The 22,878-nt window shown below is 42.0% G+C and overlaps 1 protein-coding gene across 3 annotated transcripts in view; it reads left to right on the top strand.

Annotated features, from left to right (window-relative positions):
* Nucleotides 1-22,878, top strand: part of LOC141110994 (myosin-binding protein C, fast-type-like) — a 264,542-nt gene that overhangs the window by 61,383 nt on the left and 180,281 nt on the right. For all 3 annotated transcript variants that reach the window (XM_073602875.1, XM_073602876.1, XM_073602878.1), the window contains 2 exons: nt 70-141; nt 21,715-21,863. In XM_073602875.1, the coding sequence (XP_073458976.1) occupies nt 70-141; nt 21,715-21,863 (221 nt within the window). The remainder of the gene's footprint in view (nt 1-69; nt 142-21,714; nt 21,864-22,878) is intronic.

The following is a 22,878-nucleotide window of genomic DNA, read 5'->3' as shown; positions in this document are numbered from 1 at the left end:
AGAAAAATAATTAGATTGAGTGTCATGTTTATATGTATTTTTTCTAATCAATATTTGTTCTCATTTAAGATGCAGATCAAGAACCTCCTGACATGACTGCGTTGTTGTTGCATAAACCAGAAAGTGTAAATGTGGAAACTGGTATGTATTACTGAATATGAAACAATACTACTGCCAGCATTTTGATTTCCTATGTGTTTTTTAAGCTGCTTTACACACAGATATTTAAATGTAACTAAAAGGAAGCACCTTTTTTTGTTTAACCGCTTCAGCACTGGGCACTTTCACCCCCTTCCTGCCCAGGCCAATTTTCAGCTGTCAGCGCTGTCACATTTTGAATGACAATTGCGTGGCATGCAACACTGTACCCAATTTAAATTTTTATATTTTTTTGAGACAGATAGTGCTTTCTTTTGATGGCATTTAATCACCACTGGGTTTTTTATTTCTTGCTAAAAAACAAAAAAAAAGTTTTTATTTGTTTTTTTAGAAAGTTTTGTAAATAAGTAATTTTTCTCCTTCGCTGATGCGCGCTGATGAGGCTGCACTGATGGGCACTGATGAGGCAGAACTAATGGGCACTGATGAGGAGGCTTTAATGTGCAGCACTGATGAGCACTGATAGGTTGTACTGATGGGCTCTGATTGATGGCACTGATGGACACTGATGGGCGGCACTGGTGAGCAAGCACTGATGGGCACTGAAAGGCAGCACTAATTGGCACCACTGCTGTGCACTGTTGGGGCTTTTTGGATAAAGCAGGGAGAACCTCTGGGGGAATCTAGGATGGAAAAGGACCTGGGGGTCCTAGTAGATGATAGGCTCAGCAATAGCATGCAATGCCAAGCTGCTGCTAACAAAGCAAACAGAATATTGGCATGCATTAAAAAGGGGATCAACTCCAGAGATAAAACGATAATACTCCCACTCTACAAGACTCTGGTCTGGTCCGCACCTAGAGTATGCTGTCCAGTTTTGGGCACCAGTCATCAGGAAGGATGTACTGGAAATGGAGCAAGTGCAAAGAAGGGCAACAAAGCTAATAAAGGGTCTGGAGGATATTAGTTATGAGGAAAGGTTGCGAGCACTGAACTTATTCTCTCTGGAGAAGAGATGCTTGAGAGGGGATATGATTTCAATGTACAAATACCATACTGGTGACCCCACAATAGGGATAAACCTTTTTTGCGGAAGGGAGTTTAACAAGACACGTGGCCGCGCATTAAAATTAGAAGAAAAGTGGTCTAACTTTAACTTGTTCAGACCCACGCTATAGCCGAATGACGGCTACGGCATGGATCTGCTTTGCCGGGAGTACGTCTATTGACGTCCTCCCCTTTCACAGCTGGCCATGCCCCCCTGAAGGGGGCGCGGCGCACGCTGTGATCTCCCAAGTCAATGAGACTCGGGTGATCACAGATCCCGGCCCCTTACCACGTGATCAGCTGTCAGCCAAAGACAGCTGATCACATGATGTAAACAGAGGATCGGTAATCTTTTTTTTTTCCTTCTCATGCTGACAGTGTGAGAAGAAAAAAAAACAGATTGCCAGCTTCTGTTTGAAGGGACATTGGTTCCGAAGAGGAAGAGGCGAACCTGCCTCATATGTGCCCACAAGTACCGCCTGCCAGTGCCATCTGCCAGGCCACAAATCAGTGCCCACAGTGCCCCCAATCAGTGCCCACAGTAGTAGTAAGTGCCAGCAATCAGTGCCCACAAGTGCATCCTATCAATGCCCACCAGTGGTGCCAATCAGTGCCTCATCAGTGCCACCTAGCAGTGCTGCCTATAAGTGTCACCTACCAGTGCCGATCAGTGCCCATCACTGCCACCCATCAGTGCCCATCACTGCCACCCATCAGTGCCAGCTATCAGTGCCACCTATTAGTGCCCTTCAGTGCCACCCATCAGTGCCACCCATCAGTGAAACCCATTAGTGCCCAATGCCACTTATCATTGCCTACCAGTGCCACCTCATCAGTGCCCTACTGTGCCGCCTATTTTTGCCCATTAGTGCCACCTTATCAGTGCCTATCAGTGCAGCCTATCAGTGCCCATCAGTGTAGCCTCATCAGCGTACATCAATGAAGGTGAAAAATTACCTGTTTGCAAAATTTATTAACAAAAAAAAACGGTTTTGTATTTCTTTTTATTTTTTTAAATCGGTCTTTTACATTTTTTTTAATGAACATAAAAAAAAATAAACATAAAAAACCCAGAGGTGATCAAATACCACCATAAGAAAGCTCTATTTGTGGGAAAAAAATGATAAAAATTTAATTTGGGTACAGTGTTGTATGACCGCTCAATTGTCGTTCAAAGAGTGACAGCGCTAAAAGCTGAAAATTGGTCTGGGCAGGAAGGGGGTTTAGGTGCCCAGTAAGCAAGTGGTTAAACTACGTAGATGGTTCTTTACTGTAAGAGCGGCAAGGATGTGGAATTCCCTTCCACAGGAGGTGGTATCAGCGGGGAGCATCAATAGTTTCAAAAAGCTATTAGATAAGCACCTGAACGACCACAACATACAGGGATGTACAATGTAATACTGACATATAATCACACACATAGGTTGAACTTGATGGACTTTTTCAACCTCACCTACTATGTTACTATATTACAAACCCTGCCAGATTTTTTGTCGCCATCTGTTTCCTATTGCAGAGATTTCACTTCCTGTCCCTGGTGTCCCATAGCCAAACTTGAAGTGAGAGGAAATCCCTACAAATTAAGGGAACACCTTGAAGACCCCCAGGTCAACAGAACTAATGTCCCTGTTGGAAGTTTTTTCCCCTCTATTATTTTTGCGGGTACATCCCAAAATTTGGGGGTTTTTTTACTTTCACTTTCAATGATAATGGTAAACAAAACAAATAGAGATGATGAATCTCATTAACTCTATCCAAACCAAAACAAGTTTTGCCTTTAGTTATACTTTAAAAAGTAATTAAATATATTTTTTATATATGTTCCTATGCAGAGAAAAAACTCACTCTGGGAAGGACAGCAATATAAGCCAATCAGACTCTTCTATACTCTTACAATGAGAGTTTACAAACAGAAGAATAGAACATAGTGATCATTTCATCAGTGTACTGCTCCTGCATTTTTCAGTCACATTCTGGGGTGGGTCCTAGACAGGGCTATTATGCTCATCGCTGTGAAGTCTGTAGAGAGGTCTCAGAAAGTGCACAAGCTGACTATATTGTTGGATCACAAGAGTAGATGAAAACCATAAATATATCGGGAAAGGTAAACTATTTTCCATATATGAATTTAGCTACTTGGTTCAAATTTGCCCTGAATTACAACTAAGCATAGTGGGGTTGGTTTATTAAAACTGGAGAGGGCATAATATGGTGCAGCTTTGCATGGTAGCCAATCAGCTTCTAACTTTAGCTTGTTCAAATAAGCTTTGACCAAAAAATATTTTATTTTGTGAAAGAAAGAAACTTTATGTTTATACGATACAGACAACTGCCACTTGTTCTTTGACACCTCACACTGGGCACCTCTGCCAATCAGATAACTGACAGGCTTTTTAGCTAAGCATATACTGTAGGTGCACAGTACTACACCCACAAATATTGATTTAGAACAATCAAAAAACAGTTCATTCATTTTCATATTTAAAGGCGAGCTTGTTTGGCTGTATTTCTTCTGTGGATCACAGGAGTGCAGTTCGTTCTGCATTCTTGTGACCTGTTTCCAGCAGACAGCGGGCTGAATGCACAGCAGAGAGCTGGTGACTGCAGTCACCAGCTCTCTGCTCAGGGAGCTCTGAGAACCGAGCAATCGGCGGTGTTCGATTGCTCAGGTTCTCAGTGTTAGAGGCACCGGGGGACAGATGCAGCATCAGACCGTTGCTGCATCCACCTAGGTAAGAATGATTCTGAAAAAAAAACATACATACCTTTAATATTCCTAGTCAGAAAATACAGTATCTCACAAAAATGAGTACATCCCTCACATTTTTGTAAATAGTTTTTATTTCATTGTTTTATTGCATTTTATTGTTTACCAACGATTTTTATTTTGAGAAAGAAATACACAATAAAGCAAATATTCAGACAGCCTATATGACTATCGTTACATAATGGATAGCAGTTTGACATGAGTAGTTTTCCAATGATAAAAACAAAATAATAAAATAAAATTTCCCCATCTTCTTGACTAAGTTCCATCTGAGGTAAGGTAGTCAAAGGAGAAAAAAAAGGCAAACAATGTACTCATTAGACATGTAAACCAATATATACAGTATGATGCTTTTCTTATTAGGTAAGAGAAGGGAGAGAAACTGAACACATAGAAAAAACAAAAAAGGGAAAAAAAAACAAACAAAAAAAAAAAACAAAAAAAAAAAGATATAATAGTAATATAAGCTTGTGGTCTGTAAACTAACCGTTTTCCCAAACGTGATTTTTTAGCTTGCCATATAAAATAATTAACCTCTTTTTGCATCTTTTTAATAGTCTGGTGGAAAACATATAAAGGAAGGGCTCTAAAATAAAATAATAGTTTTGGAATTGTCAACATCTTCACTGCTTGAACCCTTCTTAAAAGGAGATATGGTATGGGGCCCAAAGTTGTAGCAATTGCCTGATCCGAGAGAACACTGGGGGGGGGGGGGGTAGGGGTAGTTGGAGTGATACAACCCTCGAAGGGTAACTTGGGGGGCTGCAACTTCAGGTGAGAGGCTGGGGAAACTGTTGCTACACTCCGGAACAAGATCGGACATATTCTATCAGACACTGGTCGTCACAATATTTATATATTGCACCCGCACTTTTGCACCTTCTTTAAGAAGATCTTATTGGGCTGCTATTGGGAAGTGGACTCTCATGCATTCTTGAACTGTTTGTTTGGACATTTATTTGCTAGTTATCACCAGTTCACGTCAATGTTTAAAAAAAAATCTTTTTTTCATTGCACTTGCACTTTACTTATTAGTTTCAGAAGATTTGGCTGTCACCATTAGGAGTCGCACTGCATGTATTTGTGGATTGCATTCTGTTATTTATACATTTTTTCGGATACTTCACCTTATTTATTAGTTCACATATATTGTCTCTATGATGTTGATTAGGGCTCTTATTGACATGCACATTGCATTTTAATTATTTATTTCATTGCTGATTTGCACGTTATCACTTTTATGTATTTTTTTATCACTGTGCTAGTTATCGTGTTCACTTCTATGGTTTTAGTGTTCACATTAATATACAGCTATTATTCATGTTTTAGAATATTAGTTACTGCTCTTTAGGTGGGTTAGAGCCACATATATTTATTTTTATTGTCTGCGTACATACTTAGCTTAAATTCCTGATCACCTTTCTCATACCCCTTAATATTAGGGTCTAGACAGATAGAAGGTGCCAGGGGCTCAATTGCCAGAGCGAATAGGAGAGGGGAGAGTGGACATCCCTGCCTTGTTCCGCAACCAAGAGTGAAATAGTCAGAGGTATTGATATGAGTGCGAGGATGGTGATACGGGGCCCGAAAGCCATGCACAGACGCTCCTTGGAATCCAAACTTTGATAGAATGGTTTTTAAGTAAGGCCATAATACACTGTCGAAAGCCTTATGAATATCTAGGCTTAATAACAGTACCCTACAGGAATATAGATATGCATCCTGTATAATATTCGAGGCTAATTGAATGCTATCAGTGATCTATCTAGATCAGGGGTAGGCAACCATGGCACTCCAGCTGTGGTGAAACTACAAATTCCATCATGCTTCTTCCTCTAGGAGTCATGCCTGTGATTGTCATGGTCTTGCAATGTCTCATGGGACTTGTAGTTTCAAAACAGCTGGAGGGCCAAGGTTGCCTACACCTGATCTATATGGTATAAAGCCGGCTTTGTCTTGGGAAATTAAGGTTGTTATAATTGAGGCAAGTCTATCAGCAAGTAGCCAGCCAAAAATCTTTAAATCATTATTGATAACTGAGAGCGATAGTTTTGTCGATACTCAGTAGAGTCAATACTTTGTAGAACCACCTTTCGCTGCAATTACAGCTGCAAGTCTTTTTGGGGATGTCTCTACCAGCTTTGCACATCTGGAGAGTGACGTTTTTGCCTATTTTTCTTCGCAAAAAAGTCAGATTGGATGGAGAGCGTCTGTGAACAACAATTTTCAAGTCTTGCCACAGGCTCTCAATTGGATTTAGGTCTGGACTTTGACTGGGCCATTCTAACACATAAATGTGCTTTGATCTAAACCATTCCATTGAAGCTCTGGCTGTATGTTTAGGGTAGTTGTAGGTCTCAAATCTTTTGCAGACTCTAACAGGTTTTATCCTAAGATTGCCCTTTATCTGGTTCCATCCATCGTCCCATAAACTCTGACCAGCTTCCCTATCCCTGCTGAAGAAAATAATTCCCACAACATGATGCTGCCACCACCATGCTTCACGGTGGGGATGTTGAGTGTAGGGTGATGTGCAGTGTTAGTTTTCCAACACACATATCGTTTTGCGTTTAAGCCAAAAAGTAAAATTTTGGTCTCATCTGACCAGAGCACCTTCTTCCATATGTTTGCTGTGTCCCCCACTTGGCTTCTCACAAACTGCAAAGGGGGCTGCTTATGGCTTTTTTTTTTCAGCAATGGCTTTCTTCTTGCCACTCTTACATAAAGGCCAGATTTGTGGAGTGCACGACTAATATTTGTCCTGTGGACAGATTCTCCCACCTGACCTGTGGATCTCTGCAGCTCCTCCAGAGTTACCATGGGCCTCTTGACTGCTTCTCTGAGTAATGCTCTCTTTGCCCGGCCTGTCAGTTTTAGGTGGACGGCCATGTCTTGGTAGGTTTGCAGTTGTGTCATAGTCTTTCCATTTTCAGATGATGGATTGAACAGTGTTCAGTGAGATGTTCAAAGCTTGGGATATTTTTTATACCCTAACCCTGCTTTAAACTTCTCCACAACTTTATCCCTGACCTGTTTGGTATGTTCCTTGGCCTTCATGATGCTGTTTGTTTACTAAGGTTCTCTAACAAACCTCTGAGGGCAGAACAGCTGTATTTATACTGAGATTAAATTACACACAAGTGGACTCTATTTACTAATTAGGTGACTTCTGAAGGCAACTGGTTCCACTAGATTTTAGTTAGGGGTATCGGAGTAAAAGGGGCTGAATACAAATGCACGTCACACTTTTCACACATTTATTTGTAAAAAATGTTGAAACCCATTTATCATATTCCTTCCACTTCACAATTATGTGCCACTTTGTGTTGGTCTATCACATAAAATGTGGAAAATTTCAAGGGGTATGAATACTTTTTCAAGGCACTGTATCTTCGGTGAAACTATGGCCTTTAAGGATATGATTAAATAGCTTTGTTAATTTGGGGGCTAGGTGGGCAATACATTTTTTATAATATGAGACAGAGAAACGGTCTGGGCTAGGGGCCTTTGATGATTTCAGGGAGGCTATGGTGGTTCGGATTTCTTCTTCAGAGCAAGGAGCGTTTAAAGACCGTACATGTTCCTCAGACAGACTTAGAAGGGGGAGAGCATCTAATCAGGTCTTAGAGGCGGAACAAGGCTGAGAAGGATAAAAGTTCTCTATAAAATTTAGAAAACATCTACAAAACTTCAGCAGGGTAAGATACCATGCTACCTTCAGGATTTTTAAGTTTGTAGGTGTGTGAATTACCTGGTTAAGCTTCTTCACAAACATGGCAGAGGCTGAGTTGCTGTGTAAAAGAAATAAAGCTTTAGACCAACGTAAGGACTTTTCTGTTTGCTCAGATAGGATAGTATCTAGTGCAATTCTTTTTTGGTTAATCTGCTGGAGCAGGTCTGGGGAGTGGTTTTGGCTATGTAAGTGGTACATTTGGTCACCAATTTCGGGTCCATAAGGAGAGAATCATTCAAGCACCACCCAGCGGCCATAGGTGATAGACCAATATGCGTGATAGATAAGGACACGATGTTGTGATCTGACCATAAACAAGAATGTATACCTGTCATAGTGGAGTTGGCCAACATAACTGGGGTATTAAAGATGGGGTGAGAGTAATAAGTATATTCTCTGGCACCCACATTTAGTGCTCTTCATGAGTCCAAAAGTAGGGATGGGCCAAACAGACCCCCTGTTCGGTTAGCACCAGAACTTTCGACACGCTGCAAAAGTTTGGACCCGAATAACGAACCCCATTAAAGTCAAAAGTGCCCATTTTGAACGCTTATATGCAAGTAATTGGGCATACTATGATTATAGGGGTCCGGGTCCTGCCCTGGGAGACATGTATCAATAAAAAAAAGTTTGAGAAAAACTAAATTTTTAAATGAGCAGAGATTTTTTGATTTTTAAAGTGAAAGCATAAAAATGAAAAATTCCTTCCAATATAGTGCCTGGAGGGTCCCCTTAGTCTACCTGTAAAGTGGCAGATCTGTACCATGTCTAGAATCTGCTGCAGCAATAGTTGAATTTATAAAGCCCCAAAAAATGAAATTTTGCCTGCTTATATTTTTCTCAGCAACAGCTGGGGAGCCAGTGTGTACAGGCATACCCCACTTTTAAGTACACAATGGGGTTTATTTACTAAAGCCAGAAAGTGCAAAATCAGGCTCACTTCTGCATAGAAACCAATAAGCTTCTAACCCCAGTTTGTTCAATTAAGCTTTGGTAATAAAACCTGGAAGCTCATTGGTTTCTATGCAGAAGTGAGCCTGGTTTTGCACTTTCTAGCTTTAGTAAATAAACCCCATTGTGTACTTAAAAGTGGGGTATGCCTGTATGATGATGCCACAATGTAATGCACTGGGAACAAGATTAGAGATTTTTTGGATACATTCTGGTGTCACTTTGACTTTGGATAGAAGCAACAGATTGGTGCCTTCCCACCATAACCCTATAGAAGTAATTTTAATGAAAGCAAGAATTGGCCTTTCTGTAAAAAATTGGAATGATATGCACCTGTCAAACAGGTACAGAAAAATTATTCTTTGTGGGCAAGGAGGCAGGTTTATCCACTCTGGCAACTGCAGGGAGCTGCATACTTGTCTCTGCTTGCATGACATAGGATGAGGAGGATAAGGAAGGTTTAGTAAGCCAGTCCACCACCTCCTCTGCATGCTGTGGCTGGATAGCATGGGCAAACTCACTAAACAGAGGAAATTATGCCCTGCCTGAGGACTGATGACCACCGCGTCCACCTTTGCTTGTGGACATATTTGTTGCTGGCCCCCTTACAGTGCCAAGGAAACGTCTGCCTCTCCTTGTTGTCCTCCCAGACATCATTGGGAGGGGGCAGTGCTTATAAGCAAATGCAAAGAAGAAGTGGAAATCTGTACATAGACGTACTTTAATCTATGTAAAGTGGTGTTTGGTACACTTTAATTTGAGTACTCACACTACACAGACACAATCCATGGATACACTATAATATAATGCAATATAATGCGCCAAACGTACAGTGACGCACAGAACTATATGGCATTAAACTGGCAGTAACGCACGCAAAACTATATGGTGTTAAACTGGCAGTAACGCACACAGAAGTAAATGGTGTTAAACTGGCAGGAATGCACACAGAACTATATGGCGTTAAACTGTCAGTAACGCACACAGAACTATATGGCGTTAAACTGGCAGTAACGCACACAGAAGTAAATGGTGTTAAACTGGCAGGAACGCACAAAGAACTATATGACGTTAAACTGTCAGTAACACACACAGAACTATATGGTGTTAAACTGTCAGTAAAGCACACAGAACTATATGGCGTTAAACTGGCAGTAATGCACACAGAAGTAAATAGTGTTAAACTGGCAGGAACGCACACAGAACTATATGGCGTTAAACTGTCAGTAACGCACACAGAACTATATGGCATCAACTGGCAGCAATGCACGCAAAACTATATGGTGTTAAACTGGCAGTAACACACACAGAACTATATGGTGTTAAACTGGCAGTAACGCACACAGAAATAAATGGCGTTAAACTGGCAGTAACACACACAGAAGTAAATGGCGTTAAACTGGCAATAACGCACACAGAAGTAAATGGCGTTAAACTGGCAGTAACACACACAGAAGTAAATGCCATTAAACTGGCAGTAACACACACAGAAGTAAATGGCGTTAAACTGGCAGTAACGCACACAGAAGTAAATAGTGTTAAACTGGCAGGAACGCACACAGAACTATATGGCGTTAAACTGTCAGTAACGCACACAGAACTATATGGCGTCAACTGGCAGTAATGCACGCAAAACTATATGGTGTTAAACTGGCAGTAACACACACAGAATTATATGGTGTTAAACTGGCATTAACGCACACAGAAGTAAATGGCATTAAACTGGCAGCAACGCACACAGAAATAAATGGCGATAAACTGGCAGTAACGCACACAGAAGTAAATGGCATTAAACTGGCAATAACGCACACAGAAGTAAATGGCGTTAAACTGGCAGTAACGCACACAGAAGTAAATGCCATTAAACTGGCAGTAACACACACAGAAGTAAATGGCGTTAAACTGGCAGTAACGCACACAGAAGTAAATGGCGTTAAACTGGCAGTAACGCACAAAACTATATGAGTTAAACTGGCAGTAACACACACAGAAGTAAATGGCGTTAAACTGGCAGTAACGCAAGCAAATAGATGTGTTCAACCGTCACTATACTGACGCTATCTGAACTGTCCCTAATCTAGCTATACACCAATGTAAAGATTACTGACACGGTCTCACTACACCACACTGAAACTATATGAGCTGTCCCTACTCTATACTAATGTATGTATGAATGACACAGTCTCACTACACTACAGTGAAGTAAATAGTGTTAAACTGGCAGGAACGCACACAGAACTATATGGCGTTAAACTGTCAGTAACGCACACAGAACTATATGGCATTAAGCTGGCAGTAACACACACAGAAGTAAATGGTGTTAAACTGGCAGGAACGCACACAAAACTATATGGCGTTAAACTGTCAGTAATGCACACAGAACTATATGGCATTAAGCTGGCAGTAACGCACACAGAAGTAAATAGTGTTAAACTGGCAGGAACGCACACAGAACTATATGGCGCTAAACTGTCAGTAATGCACACAGAACTATATGGCGTTAAACTGGCAGTAATGCACGCAAAACTATATGGTGTTAAACTGGCATTAACGTACACAGAAGTAAATGGCATTAAACTGGCAGTAACACACACAGAAGTAAATGCCATTAAACTGGCAGTAACACACAGAAGTAAATGGCGTTAAACTGGCAGTAACGCACACAGAAGTAAATGGCGTTAAACTGGCAGTAAGGCACACAGAAGTAAATGGCGTTAAACTGGCAGTAACGCACAAAACTATATGTGTTAAACTGGCAGTAACACACACAGAAGTAAATGGCGTTAAACTGGCAGTAACGCAATCAAATAGGCGCGTTCAACCATCACTTCACTGACGCTATCTGAACTGTCCCTAATTTAGCTATACACCAATGTAAAGATTACTGACACAGTCTCACTATACCACACTGAAACTATATAACCTATCCTTACTCTATACTAATGTATGTTTGAATGACACAGTCTCACTACACTACAGTGAAATTATCTGAGCTGTCCCTACTCTAGCTGCACACTATGCAAAGCTGAATGATGGTCCCCATCACTACACTCACACTATCCCTAGACTGACACTAAACTAATATTCTACATTGGCAATTGAAGCAAAATAGCACAGTATAGCACACTAACTAACTAATAGCACTGAGCAGAGCCCTATTCTATCTCTCTCCGTGCCAAAATCACACCGAAAATGGCTGCTATTGAAAGAATACTTTTATACTGTGGGGCAGGAATGAGTCATGATTGGATAAAGTCATGATGACAGTGTCCAATCATGACTCTGACAGTGCTCTGTGCCCTGATTGGCTGAAGCTTTCACTGCTTCAGCCAATCAGGGCTTGCAGTGCACTGTTTATCGCCGCAATGCATTGTAGTCAGTTCGGGGGGCTGACGAGCGGATGAAGGATCCATTTGTTCGGCTGCTCGCCGAATGTCCGAACAGCGAAAGTTCGGCCCAAACTTATGCTCGGGCTGAACCATTTGCCCATTCCTATCCAAAAGTTGGTGAGAGCTGAGCAAACGAGTTAGGGTCTTAGAAAAAGCATTAGTGGTACTTACAACTCAGTTTCTGTCCAGTGTACAGTGTGCCACCAGGTTAAAATCTCTGCCAATTATCAGGTGTGGAAAGAGGTATCTGTTGAGAACCCAAAAAAAGGACTGAAAGAACGAAAGTCATTGAGGGCATACACATTTGCTATAGTGATGGCTTTGCCTTGTAATGAGCCTTGAATGATCAGGAATCTGCTTGTAGGATCTTTATAAACGTGCTGCACATCCATCAGTACCCTATTCCTGATGAAAATCGCTACTCCTCGAGACCTGGACTCAAAGGTGGTATATTAACTATGTTTATAAGACCGATCTAAATAATTAGGGTGCTTATGTGTAGAAAAATGAGTCTCCTGGAGGAGTAAAATGTCAGCACCCAAAAGCTTATACGACCTAAAGGCCTTTTTTCTTTTGTGGGGACAGTTGAGTCCCCTAGTATTATGTGATGTTATTTTGAGATCCACCATTCAACAGAGAAAAGGATAAAACACCAGGATGAGGCCAGATCTCGAGGTACGCCAATGTGCAGATAATATAAAAACACATGTGGAACAAATGCAATCTGATAGAAATTGGTAACACCAATAGAAATTGAATTATATGCCCATAAGTTTGACCCAAAAAAGCGTTACTACGTAAAAAAAAGAGAAAAGTGAAAAAAAGAAAAAAACAAGAAAGTCTAGAGTCTGATGGAGTCGCAGGGGTATGGAACCCACTGACGAGAAGAAAACTTAACAAGGACTGTATAGTTCAATACTCAACGTTATGGTCTGAGGGATGTAGTTGAACCCAAAGATCAATGTTAAACAACATCATGGAATACCAACCCCGCTTGGTGGAGTGGCTCAAGCAAATGTTCTGGAATAGTTGAAAGTCAGCTTATACCACAGGCATCAGCCAATGAAGAGTAGGGGGTCAAATCATGTGGGCGCAACAAGACTTAACTTAAGCAAGGTAAAATGATAAACCTAGTAACATACCAACCAGCAATAACTCAGCAATGTCAGAGAGAACAGGGACGAGGAGAAGTGGTTTTGTGTCAAGCTGCCAGGTCACGTAGCTCCTGCCGTTGTCGCCTGCGATCTCTCGGGGGGGAGGGGGTCGTCCAGATAGGTAACGGGCATGGAGTAGATGGCATTTGGGGCAAGGTGTCCACACTTAGTAGCCCCAATTTAACAAGCAATTCTTTTCCTTCTGAGAGCGTAGTAACCATGTAGGTAGTGCCATTGTGGGAAACCTGTAGCTCAAAGGGAAATCCCCAACAATAGTGAATTCTTGCAGTTTGGAGCACTAAGGTCACTTCCTTCAACTTGCGTCATTTATTCAGGGTAGCAGGGTATAAATCTGGATATAACTGTATTTTGGTCCCATCAAGCTGGATATTGGGAGAATTGCGGGAGGCTCTGAGTATTTACTCCTTGACCAGATAGTCTTTAAGGCAGAGAACTATGTCTCTTGGTGGCCTATGGTCTGGTGGCTTTGGGCGCAGTGCTCTATGAATCCTATTGCAGGAGAATAAGGCAACCGGGGTGTCAGGGAGTAGTGACTGGAAGATTCTTTGCACTGCTGAGAGCAGATCTGTAACAGTCTCTGGCTCTGGGACCACGCACTCTGAGATTATTATGTCTATTTCTGTTATTCAAGTTCTCTAAGTGTGCTTAGAGCTGGGTAACTGTGTCAGAGAGTGTCTCATGGCCTTTACGGAGATCTGTGTACGCTAGCTGCAGTTATTCATGCTTGGTTTCCAGCAGGTCTCTTCTGCCTCCCAGAGCTGTGTTAGGGTGTTAGTGGACTTGTGCAACTCTGGAATTTCTCTGACAACTTCTCGTACATAGTGGAAAGGCTATCATACAGCTCAGCCTTAGTGAGCTGGACAGGGTACTTACTATCTCCCGTGGAGTGTGCTGGCGAGTGTCAACCAGAGGTCTCGGCAGCTGGGCGCCATCTTGGGCCATCCTTTGGTGTTATCGCTGAAACTGAGCTGCAGCACGGTGGCCAAGACCATACAGTGGTTTAACAGGACAGGTTCCACTCAGAACAGGCCTCACCATGGTCGACCAAAGAAGTTGAGTACACATGCTCAGCGTCATATCCAGAGGTTGTCTTTGGGAAATAGACTATGAGTGCTGCCAGCATTGCTGAAGGGGTGGGGGGTCAGCCTGTCAGTGCTCAGACCATGTGCCGTACACTGAATTAAATTCGTCTGCATGGTTGTCGTCCCAGAAGAAAGCCTCTTCTAAAGATGGTGCACAGGAAAACACGCAAAGAGTTTGCTGAAGATAAGCAGACTAAGGACATGGATTACTGGAACCATGTCCTATGGTCTGATGAGACCAAGGTAAACCTATTTGGTTCAGATGGTGTCAACCAGGTGAGGAGTACAAAGAAAAGTGTGTCTTGCCTAAAGTCAAACATGGTGGTGGGAATGTCATGGTCTGGGGCTGCATGAGTGCTGCGACACTGGGGAGCTACAGTTCATTGAGGGAACCATGAATGATAACATGTATTGTGAAATACTGAAGCAGAGCATGAGCCCCTCCCTTCGGAGACTGGGCCGCAGGGCAGTATTCCAACATGATAACAAAACCAAACACACCTCCAAGATGAACACTGCCTTGCTAAAGAAGCTGAGGGTAAAGGTAGGTGATGGACTGGCCAAGGATGTCTCCAGACCTAAACCCTATTGAGCATCTGTGGGGCATCCTCAAACGGAAGGCGGAGGAGCGCAAGGTCTCTAACATCCACCAGTTCCGTGATGTCGTCATGGAGGAGTGGAAAAGGACTCCAGTGGCAACCTGTGAAGCTCTGGTAAACTCCATGCCCAAGACGGTTAAGGCAGTGCTGGAAAATAATGGCGGCCACACAAAATATTGACACTTTGGGCCCAATTGGGGGTGTACTCACTTTTTTTTTTGCCAGTGGTTTATAACAGCGATAACACCAAATTTAACACACCCACTCCCCATTCACACCTGGGACCTTGTAACATGAATGAGTCACATCACATCAGGGAGGGAAAGTGACTAATTGGGCCCGATTTGTATATTTTCACTTAGGGGTGTACTCACTTTTGTTGCCAGCGGCTTAGACATTAATGGCTGTGTGTTAAGTTATTTTGAGTGGACATAAAATGTACACTGTTATACAAGCTTTACACTCACTACTTTACATTGTAGCAAAGTGTAATTTCTTCAGTGTTGATACTGTATATAGAAAAGGTTATAGAGAGGTTATAGAGAGTTTCTGATACCAAATTACCATTAAACGAAGTTTAAAAATTGATGCATTAAAGACTAAAACACCTAAACACCTATATTTTCAAAAAATATGGGGATTTAGTCACATCATATTGCTATATGGTGCTTAAGCCCACTTACTGCAACAAAGTACCCCATAGCTAGTGGGTCCTACACTATCCATAGAATGGGAGATCCTGCTTCTCTGAACAATGGGAGACGCACTCCTCTATATGGGAGAACTAAAGGACTCCACCTATGACACAGGTGGACACTAATGAGGGGCAATGATGAGGGACGTCACTTCCAGCAAGCCCTGGCGCCACTTCTGGTTGCTGTGCAGTCTGATCCTTAAGGGCTCTTTTCTCCTTTGATGTTCCTCTCTGTCAGCTTGTTGAAACTGTAAAATAACTGAAGGCACCAATAGGGGTCATTGAGTAACCAAACTCTGTAGGGCTCTTTCCAGAGACAACCCCCCTTTTTTGTGGCAATTTCTGCTGCTGAGGGGGTCCAAGAATAGAGTCACACTCTTTCATGCAGTCATCTGGAATGGCACCGTTACTGGGCTTGAATGCAATGGTAAACTGCTCTGCATCATTTTCTAGCAGCGCATATGTAAACCTGGTCCCCTCTTCTTGACAATCATGTCGATTCCTCATAGCTTGCAGAGGTCAATCATCGTATGTTGGTATTGTCCCTTAAACAAAGTTACCTTCTTATTGAATGCTGCCATCCCCTAAAAATTAATCAAATAAAACAGAAAAAAAAATGTAAAGGAACAACTGATTACAGGTATGTCTCTTTTTAGAAAATAAAAAAAATATGCAGTTTTTGATGACCAGGTACTCCTGGCAAGAAATTATAGCATTTAGTGCAAAGTGTAATTACTTAATTCAGTCACTATATAGATATTAAAATCCCTACGCTCAACACCAACCCCTCAGCAGCTGGACAGTCAAACACCCCCAAACAGATCTCTGTCTGGCAATCAGTTGACAGTGCAGACGTACAATGCAATCTTAATCTTGCTGTGACTTACAACTGAGCATAGAGTCACTGATGATACTACTACACAACAGTCACACAACAGTCTCTATAGAAGAGTAGAAAGAAAATGAATAGCTTATCAATTTTTGTTTAACCTCTTCCCGCTGAGGTAACAAAAGTATGCAGCCCCACCACAATGGGCTTTTTTCTGTGGGGCCGTATATATGTGTATCTCCCTTTGTGTTGGGAGCGTACCACACAGCACGCTCCCAGCACAGAGATCAGGGTCTCACCAAGAGCCCCGGGTCCCGTACGAACGTTCGGGACCCGGATCTCCTGATTCCAGGTCACCTGATCGTTGTGGTAGCCTCTGATTGGCTACCACAGTGATCAGTCACTGTGAAGCCCACCCATGTGTTTCTCTCTCTGTAAATGGAGAGGAAGTATACACTGTATCTTTCTCTTTTCTTGCAGAGAGGAAAAAAAGTGTGTGTAAAAAAATAAAATAAATAATAAAAAAATAAAGAAAAAAATAACTAGATGAAGGTTAGGTTAGTGTTTGGGTCAAGGTCAGGGTCAGTATATTTTGGGCAGGATTTTTTTTTAATCATCATCAATGTAAGGTAGTGGTTTATTTACTAAAGCTGGAGAGGGCAAAATGAGTCACAATTCTGCAGAGAAAACAATCACCTTCTAATCTCAGCTTGCTTAATTAAGCTTTAGCAATAAAACCTGGAAGCTGATTGGCTTCTCTGCAGAATTGTGACTCATTTTGCCTCTCCAGTTTAGTAAATAAACCCCTTAGTGGCAGTGGCAGTGTGTTTTAGGTTAAAACAAAAGCAAAATGCGCATTAGTGCTTCTGGGCTGTACTACGAGTACAAACAACAAATAACATATACATATGTGGTATCGCTGCAATCCCCAGGAGCAGGAAAATGTATTTTGGCATGTTCTTTGCTGGTAGGTTATGGCAGTACCTTACTATTTTGAGCCAGTTTACCTTCAATAATAAAAAAAATCAGGAGATATCCGTAGCCATTTACTACCAAATCAAAGCCTAAATTACCCTAAAAAAATAAGGTATAGTTGTGATGATCTGTACGGTTTTACTGTACGGTTTTACTAACACATGTCAAAGTTGCAAAATTGTGCTTAGGCATTAAGACTTGTTTTACCCTTAGGAGTGAAGGGTTTAATATCAGGGACGTGCAGTCAGGGGAGGCAAGTGAGGCAGGGCTTCACCTGGCATGAACATAAAAAAAAATAAAAAGCAAAAAAAAATAGAGCTTTGAGGGTCATAGCTCGGCGACCTGGGGTAAAAAACCCCCCCAAATTTGCAGCCTAAGTGCTACCCCACCACTGTTAAAAATTTGGGGCTCCTACAACCTAAGGTTCCACAGATATGGGGCTCCTTGCACAGCCTGTCAGAAGCTAAGTACAGAGTGGTCAGTTTAAATACAAGCTGACACACTCTGCAGCAGACTGAGAGGATGAGCTGAGTCTGCTGCAGTGTCATAGAAGGGGCATGTGTCTAAAAGACAAATGCTCCCTTCCAGCCCAGCCCTCTTAACTACAAGGAAACAACATGTGTTTATGGGTATAAGATTTACCCATAATCCCATGTATTTCTCACACAGTTAAGAGGGAGAATGAGAATCTGCTGCCTGCTGAAAAGGTACTGTTATATTCAAGCAAAATCATATATTTATATGCTATATGTTATAACATAATCATTTATTATTTATCTATTTACTGTGAAATTACTTGTTGGAAGTTATAACTTCAAACTTCAGTAATTTGTCCGTCAAGCCACCTGCTTGCGTACAGATTTTGAAAATATAGTAAGTTACCTTAAAAACAATATATAATAATTATTTGTATATTACTTATGGTAATTAAAGAGGAAGTAAACCCCTGATGGGTTTACTTCCTCTTTGTTTCCCTGCAAAGGCAAAGCATAATGGGCTGCTATGCATCGCATAGTAGCCCATTATGTGTCACTTACCTGACACAGGAGCCTGCAATGTCACCGCTGTCCCCCGTGCTACGGAGCGTCCATCTTCTTTCCGGGTATCATGGCTCCGGCGCTGTGATTGGCCGGGGCCGCGATGACGTCACTCCTGCGCATGCGCACGGGAGCCACCACTAACGGCATATCGACATTAGCAGCGGCATGCTCAGTGCGCCTGCGTAGACAGGCACCGTAGACAGCGGTGCCTGTCTTTTTGCAAATATCTCCTAAACCGTGTATGTTTAGGAGATATTTCTTGGACCTACATGTAAGACTTAATCTAGGCTTACCTGTAGGTCAAATTGGTCTGTAAGGGTTTACAATCACTTTAACCCCTTGCCACCCAGGCACTTCTCTCCCATATGTAAAAATCTAATTTTTTTGCTAGCAAATTACTCAGAACCCCCAAACATTATATACAGGGGGTCCCTGGGTTACAAACAAGTTAGGGATTGTAGGTTTGTGCTTAAGATGAATCTGTTTGTAAGACGGAACAAGTACATTTTTTAAGTGTAAAAAAGTGCCAAAAAATGATTTTTAAGCTTTTTGGATAGCATAGAGAAGGGTTAACACCCCTGTAACATTTGTTTTGCTGTGTGTGCCCCTGTTCAGAAGATTTCACCTCACTTTCTGTCCCAATGACAATTGGATTTTGAAAATTTTGGGTTGTTGTGGAAACAAGACTTGATGATAAAGCATTAGTGGAGACTTTTCCCCATAATAGCTCTTACAGGAGTGAATTTCCTTTCCTAGGGGTAGATTTCCTCTCACTTCCTGTTGTCTCCCTCCATTTGTAAGTAGGAGTCGTTTGTAAGTTGGATGTTTTTAACTAGGGGACCGCCTGTATATTGTTTTAGCAGACACCCTATGAAATAAAATGGTGGTCATTGCAGCTTTTTATGTCACACGGTATTTGCGCAGCAATTTTTTTAAATACATTTTTTGGGGGGAAAAAAACGGTTTCATGAATAAAAAAAAAACAACACTAATGCCGCGTACACACGAGCGGACTTTCCGACAGACTTGGTCCGGCGGACCGAACTCCGTCAGACAATTCGATCGTATGTGGGCTCCAGCTGACTTTTTTTCCCCAAAAGTCCGACGGACCTAGAAATAAATCATGTTTCAAATCTTTCCAACGGACTCGAGTCCGGTCGAAAAATCCGCTTGTCTGTATGCTAGTCTGGCAGACTAAAACCGACGCTAGGGCAGCTATTGGCTACTGGCTATCAACTTCCTTATTTTAGACCGGTCGTACGTCATCACGTACAAATCCGTTGGACTTTGGTGTGATCGTGTGTAGGCAAGTCCGTTCATTCGGAAAGTCCGTTGGAAGCCTGTCGAAAGTCTGTCAGATAGTCTGTCGGACCAGTCCGGTCGAAAAGTCTGCTCGTGTGTACGCGGCATTAGCCTGATTTTTTTGTATAATGTGAAAGATGATGTTACGCCGAGTGGGATAGCGCCAAACTTCAGTACTTATAAATCTCCATAGGAGACGCTTTAAACATTTTCACAGGTTACATGTTTCAAAGGAGGTCTAGTGCTAGAATTATTGCTCTCGCTCTACCGATCACGGCGTATGTAACCTATGCATATCTGGCTCTGATACTAGCCAGTGCCTCACCAGCCATTAACCTCACTGCACGTCCCTGGTTAATATCCCTAGGCGGACAGTGTATAGAAAAATATTATATTATATTCGAAAAAGTATGCAAACAGAAGTTAAAAAGTGAAACACACCAATGCAAACAATATTTAAGATAAAAGGAATACATTGTATGAAAAAATTACTTCTGCAAAAAACGCAGACCATACCTTCCACGTAGATGAGACCCCCTCAAATCTAAAAATGTGATGGCAGATCTCCATTTTTCTACCTTAGACAAGTGAGCTGCCACCCATTCAGACTATCCAATCTGATGTGAGGGGCTGGCCACTGCATTTTACCAAATTGGAACAGGTAGGATTTTGGTGGCAACAATATTCAAAAACTCATAACTGTGTCAAGGTATAAGTAATGGTTTCAATTGTTGTTCTGCTATGCATAGACGCCAAACTCTGATGCTTTAAACCCCACAAACCCAAACCAGCATAAAAGACTCGAATATTAAAAACATCCCCATATTACCATAAGGCTGGGTTCACACTAGCTGCAACCACGGCTCATAGCAAGGGGTCCGGTGCGTTCTTGTACACCGTTTCAGGTGCGAATCAGGTACGAATTTTTGGCTTACTGGATTGGTCTGGCCATTTGGCACCTGAAACTGAGCCAAATATGCACAGGGCCCTTTTCCAGTGCGCTCCGCGGCCATCCTGGAGCTGTGTGAACTGGCTCTATTGAGAGCTGGTAACAGTCTCCTGTCATGCAAATTGGATGCGGGAAAACCCACATTCAATTCGCATCAGTGTGAACCCAGCCTAAAACTAACTTGCTTGATGTCCAACAACTACTCTTTGCACCGCTTGACTTTTACAGAAGGTTTTTTTTATTGTTTGCTCGTTATTGCTTGTTGTTACTTTTTTTTTTCCAGAATTTTGGGGCTTGAAATACATATTGTGAGAACTTTACACTAGTCTATGCTAACATACATCAGTTGGTATGTAGTGTGGCACACATGGGATCCAAGTGGCCCCCCAGAGTTTCCTTCACTGGAACTAACCCAACCTCTAAAAAAAACCCCCCAGACCATAATCCCTGCTCCACCAAATGATTTGGACCAGTGCACAAAGCAAGATTCATAAAGACATGGATGAGTGAGTTTGGGGGGGGGGACTTGACTGGCTTGCACAGAGTCCTGACCTCAACCCAATAGAACATCTTTGGGATTAACTAGAGCGGAGACTACGAGCCAGGCCTTCTCGTCCACATCAGTGCCTGACCTCACAAATGTGGTTCTGGAAGAATGATCAAACATTCCCATAGACACATTCCTAAACCTTGTGGAAAGCCTTCCCAGAGGAGTTGAAGCTGTTATAGCTGCAAAGGGTAGCCAACTCAATATTGAACCCTACAGACGAAGACTGGGATGCTGTTAAAGTTCATGGACGTGTAAAGGCAGGTGTCCCAATACTTTTGACAATATAGCGTATGTGAATGCAGCATTACTAAATGTCTCCATAATCAAACAGAAAGAGGGAACAATACGCAAACAGGCAAAAAACTTGACAACAGTTATAACCATTCTCACTCTATCCAAAACCTTAAAACAATGTCTTTTGGCTGCAATTCAGATAAATTATACATACTTTTTATGTACAGTATATGACATGAAATACATTTTTTGGGGAGACAATGCAACCACCTTTTATATTTTAATATATTTTTTTGCAGGAAAAGATTTTGTAGTAAATATCACTGTCAATGGCACCATCCTCACTGCAAAGCCCCAAGTCAAGTGGTTTAAAGGAAAGTGGCTGGAACTAGGGAGTAAAAGTGGAACTCGTTACAAGTTTTCGGATGAGTATAATGAATCATCTAAGGTAAGATGCGATGAAGAGTCTCAAGAGTCTCTTTTTTGTTAAGTTTTTCTATGCCAATTTTATTCATACAAAATATATATCTGGTGTGTTTTCTGAATGCATTGGGCTTGTGTACAAGGTCATAAGTTGGTCCCCATTTCTCAACAAAATAATCCCAGAGTGGAAGACTGTGAGGATTGTGGGTGTGACAAAGTTGCGCTAACAGTGAGCCTACGTACAGAGGACAGGGAACAGAAGTATGTAATGTATGAAGTGCAAGAGTTAGGAGTATGTAACGCATAGTGTAGAGGGGTCAAGGGTGTGTAAAACACAAAGTGGAAGGGTCAGGTGTATGTAATGTACATAATTTAGATGTGTGCATGCTCTTGCTTATCCCTTTCAACAGCTGGGTGCTAAAGACTGTGCTATGCTTTCTAGATGTAGCACAAGACTGGATTGGTCTGGCCATTTGATCCCGGATTCCATTCCCTAGTAGGCACACAGCCAGACACACCACATTTTAATACTAATGCCCCGTACACACGGTCGGACATTGATCGGACATTCCGACAACAAAATCCTAGGATTTTTTCCGACGGATGTTGGCTCAAACTTGCCTTGCATACACACGGTCACACAAAGTTGTCGGAAAATCCGATCATTCTGAACGCGGTGACGTAAAACACGTACGTCGGGACTATAAACGGGGCAGTAGCCAATAGCTTTCATCTCTTTATTTATTCTGAGCATGCGTGGCACTTTGTGCGTCGGATTTGTGTACACACGATCGGAAATTCCGACAACGGATTTTGTTGTCGGAAAATTTTATAGCAAGCTCTCAAACTTTGTGTGTCAGAAAATCCGATGGAAAATGTGTGATGGAGCCTACACACGGTCGGAATTTCCGACAACAAGGTCCTATCACACATTTTCTGTCGGAAAATCCAACCGTGTGTACGGGGCATTAGAGTCAGTAAACGGGCCACGCAGCTTGTTTTTTCTTTTTGGGGTAAACTTGGATAGGGAAGGGGTGAGC

The sequence above is a fragment of the Aquarana catesbeiana genome, linkage group LG10, assembly GCF_042186555.1.
Source record: "Aquarana catesbeiana isolate 2022-GZ linkage group LG10, ASM4218655v1, whole genome shotgun sequence".
NCBI classification, from domain to species: Eukaryota; Metazoa; Chordata; class Amphibia; order Anura; family Ranidae; genus Aquarana; species Aquarana catesbeiana.
The sequence above is the reverse complement of the archived record's forward strand: the minus strand, read 5'-3'. Positions and strand labels throughout refer to the sequence as shown.